This window comes from Hoplias malabaricus, chromosome 1 (genome assembly GCF_029633855.1).
Source record: "Hoplias malabaricus isolate fHopMal1 chromosome 1, fHopMal1.hap1, whole genome shotgun sequence".
Classification (NCBI taxonomy): Eukaryota; Metazoa; Chordata; class Actinopteri; order Characiformes; family Erythrinidae; genus Hoplias; species Hoplias malabaricus.
The window spans coordinates 67,250,169-67,265,481 of NC_089800.1; the positions used below are offsets into that span (position 1 = coordinate 67,250,169).

Sequence of the window (15,313 nt, forward strand, 5' to 3'; positions counted from 1 at the left end):
GCATTGACTTAATGAGTGAGAAACAGTACTCTTCATCAATCTGGCTCCAGCTTTCTCTGATTGCTGTTGCCAGATCAGCTTTGCAGGTTGGAGCCTTGTCATGGACCATTCTCTTTAACTTCCACCACAGATTTTCAATTGGATTGAGATCCCAGCTGTCTGCAGGCCATGACATTGACCTTATGTGTCTTTCTTCAAGGAATGTTATCACAGATTTTGCTCTATGGCATGTTTGTGCACGTTTTCTTCACACAGTCGTCTGCATAAATCTCATTGGAACGGCACCAAAGAAAAAGTTCCTGCATCATCACCTTGCCCAATGCAGACTCGAGATTCATCACTGGATATGACTTTCATCCAGTCATCCACAGTCCACGACTGTCTTTCCTTAGCCCACTGTAACCTTGTTTTTTCTGTTTAGTTGTTAGTGATGGCTTTCTTTTACCTCTTCTCTATGTAAATCCCATTTCCTTTAGGCAGTTTCTTACAGTTCGGTCACAGACGTTGACTCCAGTTTCTTCCCATTTGTTCCTCATTTGTTTTGTTGTACATTTTCTGTTTTCAAGACATATTGCTTTAAGTTTTCTGTCTTGACACTTTGATATCTTCCTTGGTCTACCAGTACGCTTGCCTTTAACCACCTTCCCATGTTGTTTGTACTTGGTCCAGGTTTTGGACACAGCTGACTGTGAATAACCAGTATCTTGTGCAACACTGCATGATGATTTACCCATTTTAAGGAGTTTGATAATCCTCTCCTTTGTTTCAATTGACATCTCTGGTGTCGGAGCCATGATTCATGTCAGTCCACTTGTTGCAACAGCTCTCCAAGGTGTGATCACTCCTTTTTACTGCACACTAACGAGCTTTAATCCGATGCAGGTGTTAGTGTTTGTAATGAAAACTTTCAGGGTGATTCCATATATTTCTTCAGAATTGAATAATTCCATAATTTATTCCCTGTGCTTGTTCTAAAAATCTAACTGTTACTGGCGACCACAATTATTTTTCTTGATTTATTTGTGTTTCTTAAAGCCAGAAAGTTGCCATTTGAAATGCCTTTAGTTTTCTGTCATATCTGTGATCTGCTTTTTTTCTACAAAATTAAACAACTGAAGGAACATCCTCAGAGACTCAGAGACTCATTTTTGCCAGGGGTTGTAATATTAGTTAGGAATCAAGCACCTAGTTCTTATTATTATAGCTGATAGTTTTTGTGTAGCTTATAAAAGTTTGAAAATACACCATTTTAAACTAATATCTGAGATTTAACCAGATTTTCTCAAAACCGTTACTGAATAATGTAAGTCTCAAAGTAAAATAATTATTGCATCTTTTTTGGCTGGACTTAAATCAATCAGTGCAGTACTAAATAATTGTTTCTATAACTTTATTATGGATTTTCCAATTGTGATCAAATATAAAACATTTTCCCCCAGTGTCAGTCTAAACCCTAATGTTAAATATATTTTCATATTGTTTTAATGATAAAAAGTACTTGCAAAAAATACTTGCAAGTCCATATAACTTCACCATTTCAAGAGGCTCAAGATGTGCCAGGGCTCTACAAGTCACTTGTGGCATAACATGAAAGCTACTACCCTCTTCTACCCCACATAGTTTCAGGGTTCAAACTGTGTTGGGTCACAAAAATAACGTGATCATGAATGCCTTGGCAACCTTGAACACAGAGGCTACTGCAAAAGTGTGTTTAACTGAAAAATAATTCTTTCAACGGTCATAATAATATTGCTAAATCTGGATCAATAAATCACAAGTTTAAAAAACAATAAAGTAAAGGTTAAGGCACAGTGTGGTGCACACTGTTAGTGCGTGACCTTGGAACCAGACCAGTGGCTGATTAGTTGTGTGTTTCATGTTCGATTGCATATTGATCCCAATTCAAATGGCGTAAAGAAATCACAAAAAGCCTCGTGCCACAAGTGGAGCAACCTGTTAGTCACTGACTTTGTAACTTAACGGCCTAGGTTCAAATCCACCTGCTGATTAAACTGGTAAAGTGACCTGTTAGAAAAGTCTTCAGTTGAGTTTTTCATTATTATTACTACAAGTTTGCCATAGAAAAAAAAAGTAGTCCACTTTGACTGGTTACTTACACACTTTATTTCCTGCAGTAAAATTGATCATTTTCCTCATGGAACAGTTCAAAGCCTAGTTGGCCCACATTGCTAAAGGTGTAATTGTGCTGACATGTGCTTGACCCCTCGGGCTGCTGCTTGCGGCTATATTTGAAGTTGGTGCAGGAGGCAGGAAAATGGGCAAGTGTGTGGATCTGAGAGGCTTTTAAAAGTGTCTGGTTGTTTTGGTCTGAGCATCAAAGCGCTTTGGGCATCCCTAACTTTGTCACCGTTTCAATGTCTTTCCTTTTCCACATCTGTCGCTCTAACTACTTACTCACATTCATTCACTTATACTCTCAATCACTTTCACATTCACCCAATCACTCACTCACCTGCTTGCTCTCTCCCTCCATTCATTCATTCATTTTCTAGAACTTGTGTGGGTTTAGAGTTCACCTGGAATCATTGAGCACAAGTAAGGAACACACCCTGGACTTGACAACAGGGCATCACACACTCACCCCAGTCAATCTACTGCCCAACACGCGTTTTTGGGCTGTGGTAAGAAACTAAGAGTACTCAGCGGAAACCCGTGCAGACACAGGGAAAACACACCAAATTCCTCACAAGCCTTGACACCAGATAGTGGACATAGTGTTTAAAAACTCCAGCAGCACAGCTGTGTCTGATCCACTCGTACCAGAGGAACACTAACACTCCACCACCACGTCAGTGACACTTCAGCGCTGAGAATGATCCACCACCCAAATCATACCTGCTCTGTGGGGGTCCTGACCACTGAAGAACTGGGTGAAAGCGGGGAAGATAAAGTACAGAGAGCAACAAACGGACTATAGTCTGTAACTGTAGAACTAAAGTTCTGCTGTGTGGTCAGTGGAACTCAGAATGGACAGGGAGTGTAAAAACGAGAAGATCATAATGTTATGGGCGATCAGTTTATATATTTAAGTGGCAGAAACAGGCTTCAATAAATGATTACAGAATGATCAACATTTTCATCTTGTCCTCCAGTGTCTGGCTACATCATGTACGGAAGTGACAATGTTTATCAACCGAGGAGAACTTATCATCACTGAATGCCATGCAGCATCCCCATATTAGGAATTCCAGGTCTATTGCCGAGGGGCATTTTTAAAATAGAGTCATGAAAGAAAATATTCCTGAATTTTGTCCTGTACACATCGCTTCCGTTTATTTTGTCGATAGAATGAAACAACATAGACCTGGAGTGTATACGGGCATGATGCTGATGACAGTGCAGCTATAGGTAGAACAGGTGTAACTATACACAGCTTGTGTTAATGACAGGGTCTGACTGCGTGGCCCTGTGAACCTCATTAGTCATGACACATGAGTAAGAAACAGAATGAAAGGAGAAATAAATACAAAAAAAATTAAAAGTACATAAATAAAATAATAACAATAAATAAAATTAAAAAAGATGAAGGTGGTTTAGTAATAAATAATGACCTGGGGCCAAACAGGTGCCTGTAAACTACATGGTGGGGCTTAACTGACATCCCCAATAACTTACACATTTTAAGACAAAATTAAATGGTGTGTCCTTGATGTGTTTTCCCACTAACAACATGGTTTTTGACTAGGGACGGCCACATTTATACCATTCTAGATTTAATACAGATCAGAAGAAACAGGTAGAAAAATAAGGAGTTCCAATAAGTTTCTGTATTAACATTAAAATTTATAGCTTTACTCTGTCGCCCTCTGGCGGCAATGACAGGATCAAGCACTTGCTCATATTGTGACTGGTGATACAACTCAAGTTCTCCTTAGAGTTCGTACAGCAGTAGGCTCTAAATGTATTGTGCACTATGTACGAGGCAGGAAACCTGTCCTCCGTGAGAAAGATAGACATTGTTTTTATATATATATATATATATATATATATATATATATATATATATATATATATATATATATATATATATATATATATATATATATATATATATATAACACTGATGCCAGAATGACATCAATGTTCAATGTTGATGCCATTCTACAGGCCACGTTTTTTTTTTTTAACTGTAATGGAAAAGCATGAGATCCTGCATCATGTTACACATTCACATGTTCAGCTATTTAAATTATACGACTTAAAACTACTGCTCATCACCATCAGCAGTCTTGTTCCCACTGTGGTTCACGGTTTGTGAACAGTACTGTCAGGAAAATACTTCACAGCCCACATTTAAGCTGATTAGCTCACAGTGAGCAGGGTGGATATGGGTCGCAGCAGGAGGCTTCCTGTCAGTCCAACCTCAAACACTGCTGAGCTCCTCACAATAACACACTTACAGAATACTTCTCACTTGTTTTAAGTGTGAAATACAGTAGAAACTATAATCACATACTAAAAAGGGCAATACATATGCCATAATACAATAATTAAAGTGGTAAGTGGCAAAGAACAAATGCGCAATAAAGACCCCAAAACAGGATGAAACACTGCACTGACTGATTCTTAAAATATTTTTTCAGCAAGGTACACAATTCCTCTGAAAACAAATGTAATTCATCAGCCAAGACTTGTTTGTTTGTTTAAAACAAGAGGGTTGCAATTTTAATTAGAGCCTTTTAATTGTGAACATTTAGTCAGAGCAATCAGAAACAGCCAAACACTGGAGAGAAGACGAGCGTATGGCACTGTCAGGATTCAAAATTGATTTAAAACAACTCACTTGGTTTTAAAACTAACCTAATATTCCCTCATGGTTCTCTAGGTCTCTGTTTGTTCATGCGCTGGGAAAAAGGTCTGGTGTTCCTACTCTTATCTGGCTCCGTAAAGAGAAAAACATAATATCTCAGACTGAGAAACAACACCATCTCAGCCAATCAGCAACAGGGGGCGTCTGGGCATGGGCACAGGAGAAGTCAAGGGTAGGGGAAGGGGAGAGGAGCATCTGAAGGAGCACTAAAGGAAGGGATACGTTTGTTTGGCTGTTGAAATGAAACATCAAGTCATTCTCTAAAATCGTATACAGAACCTGTAATTTATAGAAAAAATATTGCTATTTAAATTGCAGTATTGATTTACGCCTACCCCTTGTTTTCCAAACGTAAAAGGTGGTAGCCACAGGCACTAGATCACAACTGCTTCAGCATTTAAGAGGGAACTGGAAATTCCAAAATATCAAAGTACTAGAGATATTTTATACAATGAAACTACTTTAAAACTCAGATAATCCAGTGGTTATCATTGCTTTTAAATGGACAAAATACTGACATTCATTAAGAAAGTATTTTTTAGATACATTAAATTTGGGGCACAACTACATAAACAAGCCTTGGATGATGGATTGCATTTTATATTATATACACATACACACACACCCTTCCTATTCTGGTCCCTGAACCAGAACTGGGTACCTTTCTGTAAGGTGATGTATAGACCCTTGCACTGATTGGCCAGACAGACATGTTTACACTAGTTTGTCCGATTAAAAAAAAAAAAAAAAAAAAAAAAAACTTGGATTACCACTTGTCATTGTTGTAGTTTTCAAAAAGGACAGAAAAGAAAAAAAGGTTTTTTGGTACTAAAATCTCCCATTATCCTACAAACTATGAGGCAACTCTTGAGCGAAATACTTCATTTCCCAAGACTCCAGAGTTCAGCTGCAGTGGGATTTCTTTGCCCTGGGCCCGTTTGCAGGTGCAGGCTTGTTGCCGAAGTTCCAGTCCACAGGGTTAAGCAACTGCATTGTCTTCTTGTGTGTCCATATGGGGTTAATGAGGAAGGTGAGGAGAGCGAGGCCGGAGAAAAAGACCAGCAGGTGGGGCAGAGGGACATGGACACACAGCTCCGCCCAGTGGTTCCAGCTTACCCACCACATGTAGTAGGTCAGCACCATCCGGCAGTGGAACATGTGGATCATGAGCCACTGATTCACCTTCCAAAACAACGTCTGAGACCAACCAGCCTAGAGGATGAGAAGAGAAGAGAGAATTAAATTACCATGGAACTGTATTTATTGTATGTTTTTTTTTCTAAAATGTGCCCTTTAATGTATATTTAATGTCACATATAAAGTCAGTTTTGACTGAAAATGTAACAATGTGTTAAAGTGTGAATGTGTCAGCCTAAAAATAAAGAAACAATGACTCAACATTTCTGCAAAACATATTCAATATATCAGTAGTCTGATATACAGCTGACCCTGGATTGTGAAAACGACACGGAACCAACAGGGCAGGTGTGCAACCATTTTAAAGTGTTAAAGAAATATTTAAATAATTTGTACACTGATGTGTGGTGTAGAAATACTCAGGAAACGGTCATGGTATAAAGTTCCTCTTTCCAAGAAGCACACCGTACTTGTGACTTTGTCATATGTAAAGAGAACTTTTTTTCTCCACACCAGAGATCACACCTTACATTAGGAAGAGAAACCTTAAATGTTTACTGCTCTAAAACAGAAGTGAAACCTGAAGAGATGGATCAGTGAGTGCCACCAACCCCCACAACATTAAATGCTCTTTGAAAATTAGGTTTATCAGCAGATATTCATGTCTGCAATAAGTACATGAAACAAGAATGATTTAAATTGCTCAGACACAACAAAAGCATCAAGTTGTTTCTCCACATTCAACACAAAATGCCATTTTGAATGACTACTGCAGTCTCAGAAGTACTCACCCCATTTATGACAAGCACCTATAGTCCTTAGTAGATGCTTTTATAATTATGACCTGCGGCAAACATGATTCATAGCCAACGCCTGGCAGTGATCCTGAGGCCTCTTAGCTCACTCCTCATGGGTAATGTCCTCCAGTTCCTTAGTGTTCTTGGGTTAGCAGACTGCAATTGCCACCTTCAAATTTTACTATAGATTTCCTCTGCTGTTTAAGTCAGATGACTGTGACGGCCACTCCTGTATGTTCCAGGTCTTCTTCTGAAGGCAAGCCTTAGTGGACTTTGAGGTACGTTTGGGATTCTTGACCAATGATGCCCAAGCTTCAGCTGCCAGTCCCAGAGGAAGCAAAGCAGCCCCAGCGCATCACTGAGCCACCACCATGCTTCACTGTAAGCAAGGTGTTATTTTCAGTTTAAGTGCCATTCTTCTAGTTCCAGACATACAGCTGATCAATAGGCCCAAAACGTTTCAGGTTTATTTCATTACTCCACAAAACAAAATCCCAGCTTATTTATATGGTTGTGAGCATATTGGAGCTAACATTTCCTTGGCTTTCGTACATTTGGGCAGTGTACATTTTGGAGTTTGCATATGGAGACCTTGAGCATTTAGCATATGGCTTTCAGTGCCTGCAGCCACCAGCTCTTGCTCTGGAACTTTTGCAGCCACTTTTTCCTCAGGAATCGGATGACAGTTCTGAACAGATTCTTCTTTTTTGCCAGGTCCAGGTAGCGGAGCAAGTGTACCTTGAATTTTGAAATTGCAAACTATGGGTCGCACAATCATCATTCAGTGCCTTTCTGATTTTTTTGTATCCATTTCCTTGTTTGTGCAACGAGGGCTGAACAATTTTGACAGCAACTGTACATGACCTCACCAACAATTAAAACATCAAACCCACAAACTGTGAAACAAGACCACTGAGCAAAAGTAAGAAGAGACACACACTGTGGTATATTCACGATGTGAATAAACAGTGGCTCATTTTCAATTAAATTTAATTAAAATTTAGTCATTCATATCCAAACACCAATTTAATAATATATTTATTTGTATTTTATTTGGTACCACTTTAAAATGAAATTACATTTAAAAAGGTTTATAAATGGCATAAAAACCTGTTTATTACATGGTTTTAATTAGGCTGTAAACATCTTAAAAGTCATTAATAATCATTTGCAACACAGCGATAGAAGGGGCAACAGTGAACTCTTTTTGCCGGACCACTTACCAGGCCGGTCTAGAAGAGGCATTTTCTCTGACTGTCTGACTCCTAATGTTGAAACACAGATGCTCGTGTAGGAACGTTATTTCACCTTCTGCTGTTAGTTCAGCCATATTTCAGAGAGAACTTACAGGAACACTATATAGTATTTATACCTCAATAAACAGCTTCTGGTGAAACTTATAATTGTAATGTTCCACAGAGCTGTAATCGGGAGAAAAGGGCCCCTGTGGCGGCTACGCTGGGTCCTCTGCTGGGATACTGCACTAAGCAACTTCTAAATCATGAGGTGGAAGACTCTCGTTAAGTTTTTGAGAATTACTGATGAACAAAGGTGAGTGGTAGTGCCTGCTAATTTTAGCCGGATTATCTCACTTTTTATGGTTGGACATAGATCATTCATAAAAATTCATTTATTTCAGTAATTCCATTCAAAAAGTGAAACTTGTATGTTATACTCATTCATAGCACACAGACTGATATACTTCAAGTGTTTATTTCTTTTAATTTGATGATTATATACTTAGGAAATATTTTAGATTTGAAATTTGATAAACAAGTGAAGAATATCTGTAAATAGGTTACATTAAATCTTATTTGTTTTAGATTATCCGAAGGTATTTATTTCTTAGTACAGCTCAGCTCCTTAGGCATACTATGATGACTACACCCTGTTTTTAGTTCAGCAATATTTCGCATTTTCCTCATCCCACCCATGAGAAACAGGAACAGTTCCAGCTCATGAATTAAATTTGGAACCATTCATAAACTGGTTCATGAACCAGAAAAATTTGTTCCCAGCTGGAACCAAAGAAGAGTAGGTTCTTCAATGCAAAACGTGGCTTTGTCCGTGGGCATGTCGAGGTTCAGTAACTCAAGAAAGACATCAGAGCCTTAAACGCAGCGATATCACCCAGTGGAGCTGGACGGGTCATTTACAAAAGTTTAAAAAAAAAAAACCTAATAATAGGAAATAAGTCAAGAACGCTGTTTGTGTGTGTTTCTGGGAATGTGTTTGGCGTGAGACCATGCGTGTTGGTAAGAGCGTTGGCTCAGCGTTGGTTAATTCACAAGCTCAGCAGGACGGCTCAGAACTCTGCAACATTTAAACACACGTATTATATCTCACAGAGAGAGGAGGACTGCTGAATTTGTCTTATTTCTCTTTGTCTGAAATACTGTAAAGAGAAACAGTGGGGAGACATTTTGTGGCATTAGTGTGTTTATGCTTTAATCTGTTACATTGAATAAATAAGTAATTGTAATTTTTAAAATAAAAAAAACATTATTGGTCGTCTTTGTTCTTTGGTGATAGATCTAGTTTTTATTTTTTAAATAAAACAAATGATAAAAACACTGATGCCTGTGTTATATTATGAACAAAAGTGCTCCTTTCTTCATTTCTGCATTTATTAGTCCTGCCCTCTATATTTTCTGAACAACACAAACACTTAAGCTTCTCCAAACCTTCCAAAGACAAGGGTATGTATTTTGGGTTTTCCTGTTTTTGAAACGCCAGAAACACAGTTCGGCAAAACTAGGCTTGCCTAGTCTCGTTTGTCTAATACTGAAAGTGTATTAGAGTGTAAAGAAAATGTCAGTGTCTGGCAAGATCTGAGCTTTAACTGTAGATGGATGTTGGTTCACTATATGGCAAAAAAAAAAGGTCACTGTTGTCCTTTCTGTCTGTGTTATAACTGGTTATTAATAAGTTTTAATACATTAACAACACATTTAATAACCTTTATAAACAGATTTAAACAATTTACAAACCTTAATAACTGTAGCCTTACTCTAAAGTTGTACCGTTCATTTTTATATACAAATCTTTTTATTTATATATTTGAAACCAAATAATCCCCCTTGTTTGTGAGTTCCTCACCTTGAGCAGCATCCAGGAGATGCAGGTGAATGGTGTGCTCATCTCCAGCAGCAGGGTGACCATCGCCAGATAGTGACCCACTGATTCCCAGGCCACAGTCCCCAGGAATCCAGTCAGAGCAAAGGCGTGATGGACAGCCAGGGGCAGGTCAAATGTGCGAAAGACCACACTGGAGCTGTGCAGCGCCACATTCTCAAACACGAAGAAGCCCACTGCCGTCAGCACGTTAAACCATGACCACCCTGTCTGACCACTCACTTTATCATCAAACATAGCACTGTCCTCCGTGAGTGCCCGCAGACCCGCCACAGTGCTCTGTACTCCAAAGAGAGCTCGAGTAGCCGCCAAGTCCCAGAACACCTACACAGCCAAGATGATATGTTATTATTACAGAGAGGCATTTAGACTTCTGTATTTCATTTATATATATATATATATAAATAAAATGGCTACCACAGTCCAAATTCTAAAGCCTGAAGAGTGTTTTATACCCCCTTCCATTCCCTTCTCCAAATGTGAGGTTCACTAGGGTGGCAGGTTGAGGCAAGTGAACCTATGTGTCGAGGCTGTTTTTTTTTTCTTGCTTATCGATTTTACCCTTCCACATTAAATGTCATTTTAGAGGGCAGACATTTCCTACTTAATTGCAATTTTCCTGCTTACGTGTCCGTTTATGAGGCTAATATTCTATAATTTTTGACAGCTTATTATTTGACTATATATTATTATTTGATTATTTGATTATATTGTCCTGTTCTAACCCGAGTTCTGCTCCAGAAAGGACACGTCTCAAAGAAAGACAGTCTGTCTGCAGCACTGCTGTGCACAGATGCCATTCAACTTAACACCTTTTCTTAATATCTGACAACACACCCTAGGCTTCTTATGATCTAGTATTGTAAATATACTATAGATTGTTCCTTTAAACATCCCTAACTTCAGTTTAAAAAAAAAACACACTTGAGAACATTTCAGCAAAGATCAAGCTTTTCCTTGTGTATGAGCCTGTGTGTTAGAAGAGGAAATAAACTGCTGTAGTACGGAGGTACAGACGATTCACCACTGAAAGAAGAATAAACATATACACCTTTTCTCTCGCAGAAAGAGAGCAGTAGGTGATGCATAGTGTGGCAGACAGGATGTGACAAATGAGGAAGAAGAGGCTGTAGAAGAGGAAGCCCAGGCCTATGACCTGGAGTTTCAGCTCCCAGGAAGCATAGTTCAGGTCGAACACACTGCTGGGGTCCTCCTCAGGAGTCTGGAGAGTGGGCTGAGATGCCATTGTTCTGCCCTGAACTATATGGACTAAAGGCAGGTCCCATAAGTTACAAATCAACCACCTGGAACACAGAAGAAAAAACAATAAAGCAGCACAGACATTAGAGTGCTGGGTGCACATTAAGGCAGTTCAAGCAATAAGATAAATCAAAAAACAGGACGAGAGACTCAGACGTTATCAATGAGTGGAATCAGCTTTTAGCTTAGGAGCTAGATAACAGCTTCACTAGCAGTGAACACTTTTGTTTCCCTCATATTTCGCTGTTACATGCTCAACAGACTGTGAAACAGCAGCTTGGTACAAAAGTCATAGTCCAATCTTCATTTACTCATTTGATCCCTTTAGGGCTTAAAATACATTTGATGATATTCTAATCAGTTCTGTGGAGGTTTTAGTTTCTCAGTTCAGTTTCAGAAAGTGGCTGCATTTCCTTATATACTACACATTTCCGCTCACATCTTCACTTTAGGAAATGGATCGCATTTTACTCCACTTCCCAAACTCTTCAAACTGAATTTACAATTATTGCATTAGTCTAGACTTTCTGCCCCTCTCAACGGGGGAAAACCCTGCAGAGCTGTGGACTGGAAAGAACAACCCTGCTGTACTACACTGCACATTTGTGTCTTCAGCCCAATGAATAAATATGCTCTCTCTGTGTGCGTGTGTGTGTGTGTGTGTGTGTGTGTGTGTGTGTGAGATGTCATATGCTATGTTGATTTCTAAAACGTTGTTTCCTGGCGTGACCTGGTCAAAAGTCATGAAATGTTCAGAAGAGGAACACCGTTTTAGTGAAGTGGTCTGTTCAATGATAAAGAAATGAGGGGAATAAAACACTGCTAGCACAGACAGAACCTGGTTAAAAGAACAGGGACAAAATATCAGTTAAAGAAATTAACCATGCAGGCATTATTTTTTAATTCAGAAAATTGTAGCAAATCAGTATTATTGCATACTGGTGAATTTATAACAACTGTATTAAAGGGAAAGTCTATTGTTGTGGGTAATCGCAGTCCTCTCTGGTTGTTTTCTTTTTGAAGCTAAGCATTTTTTAAGGTGGGACATTGTTTGAAGGGAAAAATGACAGTTTTTTGTATGTGGTTAAAGTTTAACTTCTCTGTACGTTTTTATTCACCGTTTGAATTGGAACAGAAACTCATTTGCAACTCGAGTTGTTTTGCAGCACTTTCAGTAATGCAGTTAGCCATCTCTGGAATTTGGAGACATTTCCACCTCAAGTGATCTGAAGCAGTAAAAATAAGTCAATATTACCCAGCTATGGAGCAGTCATGAGCAATACCCTCATTTCGGTAAACAAACAAAATATTACCTACATAAACTGCACAATTTAAAATGGTGGTGGAGATGAGAGAGACACAGAGAGAGAGAAAGAGAGACAGAGAGAGAGAGAGAGAGAGAGAGAGAGAGAGAGAGAGACTAGGATACTGGACGTAGCCAGTTTGTATTTCCACTCATTTTAAGACACTGGGCTTCATAAACACATTGGGCCCAAACAGACTGGAGAGGTAGCAAATGGTGAGGAAATATATTCTAAAGTTTACAAAAAGTACTTTTTTGATTACAATCATGAATGTTGCCTTTAAGGCTTACTATTGCAAATTAAAGTAAACTGAAGCTCAGTTTTAGCTGTGTATATATAGATAAAAAAGCCAATGTAATTTGATAGGTGCCAATACGAACTGGGCGATTAACACACACACATTACCTTACTCTATTCTACACTATATGACCATAAGTTTTTGGACACTTCTCTGTCTTTGCTGCTCTTTTTAAAACGCCTTACTCTAGATGCAGGAGCAATTCAGCAAGGAGTTGATGGCATTCACCCATGGGAGCGTTAATGTAATCAGGTTCTGAAGTTGAATAACTAGTCCAGGATTACAAATGCCACACCAACACTTCCATAATGTACCGAACAGAGTTACATCATTCCGTACAGCAGGTTTAATTCCCTCTAACCCGCACTTGGTATTGGGCATAGTGACTATTTTATTTCCAGCATTCTTAAAGATTACACAAGCTGGGCTGGACCAAATAAACATCTGTCTCTACACTGAGTAATTTTAAAGCAGCCTAATACACCCTCCATTTGTGAAAAGCATTTACAAAACATCATTTTCACTGTTTTATGAACATTTCATGTAAAACTCAGATGAGACGGACAAGTCCCCACCGGTGAATGGGGTTTAATACATTAAAGCATTCTTTTAAAGCATTGAATCGACGTCTGGTTACTATCACCAGTAGTGTAAAGTGGCGCGTCTCTACAATGGTGCCTTGCACATTAAGGCACTCTCAATGACCCATTTACGAAAAGAAATGATGAAGAATCGGTACAATTCCGCTCTAGGGAATAAAAAGGGAAGATTTGGCGTACACCGAGAAAACCCAGTGCTCTGAAAACAGTCGAAAGGTTACAGTCGTTACAGTCCATGGGAGGAACGTTATGAGGTAAACATAACGTGAGTTCACTTTAGCAAACAGGCTAACCGGCTCCAGCCGGTCTAAGTTTAGACATTACCCCTAAAGCTTACCAATTAAAAACACACAGTTTTATGCGAATGAAATGGCTTAAGCTGAACTGAGTGTATGTACTACACAACATTTAATTTTATATCTAGTGAAATGTCAAGCTTACCTGCTTTTATACTGAACAACTACACTCCATTCGCCGCGTTCTTCTAGTGTGACATTTATTTAGTCACATGACACACTATGACCGCCTTCTTCAGCAGGTTTTACTTGATTGGACATTTTGAGAGTAACTGACATTGTAAGTAACCAATCCAGTTTTAATATTTATTGCGTGGCCATTTTTGCTAAATTTGCAAACATATAACTAAACACACGTAAAAGCCGCCCTTTACATCAACCTCTTTACAAAATTTCAAAACAGATTTTATGAAATAATATACATAAAATAACATTCCCAGCCCACTATGTCCTCATATCTTGAAATTTAATCATGAAATACTTTAGAATTGTTATTATTTTTACATTAATGCCAGTCTATTTGCAATCTTAAGGATTAAATATAATTTCCTTGTAACTAATGAAAAATGACAAAAATATAAAGAAAATATATGCAGTGTTTAAATTGACCAACTTATTGTATTTTTGAAAAAAAAAAAAAAAAGAGAATAGGACGCCTGCAACCCCCTCAATCTCAAAATATGTTTAAAATTAAAAACTGTAACTTTTGAAACTAAACCATTTTCAAACATTCCACCCTAAACAGGTAAATATAAAAGGTATTAAAGAAGAATCCTTCTAAGGCCCAGACTTTGCAAGCAATGGGTTGTGACTCACCACTTTGTGAGAGAATGGGCGTGATGCTTTATTGGCTTGTTTTAGAGAAAAACATGAACATCAAGTTCAATGACAAAAATCCATCCATCCATCCATTATCTGTAAGCGCTTATCCAATTCAGGGTCACGGTGGGTCCAGAGCCTACCTGGAATCATTGGGCGCAAGGCGGGAATACACCCTGGAGGGGGCGCCAGTCCTTCACAGGGCAACACACACACACTCACACATTCACTCACATACTCACAACTACGGTCACTTTTGAGTCGCCAATCCACCTACCAACGTGTGTTTTTGGACTGTGGGAGGAAACCGGAGCACCCGGAGGAAACCCACACGGACACGGGGAAAATACACCTCCTCACAGACAGTCACCAGGAGTGGGAATCGAACCCACAACCTCCAGGTCCCTGGAGCTGTGTGACTGCGACACTACCTGCTACTGACAAAGATCAAATAATAATATACATACATACATACATACATTTTCTTTTCCGCTTCTCCATTTCAGGGTCGCGGTGGCAACAGGGCTGAGATACTTGAACTCCTTCACTTGGGGCAGGTTCTTACCCCTTACCTGAAGGGAGCATGCCATCTGTTTCTGGGAGATAACCATGGCCTCAGACTTGGAGGTGCTGATCCGCATACTGACTGCTTCACACTCGGCTGCAAACTGCTCAAGTGAACGCTGGAGGCCTCTGTGCAAAGAAGCCAGAAGAACAACATCGTCCGCAAAAAGCAGAGATGCCACCTCCTGAGCTCCTCGATGGAAGCCCTCCTGCCCCAGGCTACGCCACGCCACCCTGTCCATGAATATCAGGAACAGGAGTGGAGATAAGGCA

General features: G+C 39.2%; 1 protein-coding gene across 1 annotated transcript; it reads right to left on the reverse strand.

Annotated features, from left to right (window-relative positions):
- Window positions 1-4,109: 4,109 nt before the first annotated feature.
- cln8 (CLN8 transmembrane ER and ERGIC protein) lies at window positions 4,110-13,860 on the reverse strand. The gene is made up of 4 exons (XM_066682135.1): window positions 13,803-13,860; window positions 10,952-11,204; window positions 9,865-10,224; window positions 4,110-6,043 (listed from the first exon to the last, which is right to left on the reverse strand). The coding sequence occupies exons 2-4, from the start codon at window positions 11,144-11,146 to the stop codon at window positions 5,735-5,737; spliced, it is 864 nt and encodes a 287-aa protein (XP_066538232.1). The 5' UTR covers window positions 11,147-11,204; window positions 13,803-13,860; the 3' UTR covers window positions 4,110-5,734.
- Window positions 13,861-15,313: the final 1,453 nt, after the last annotated feature.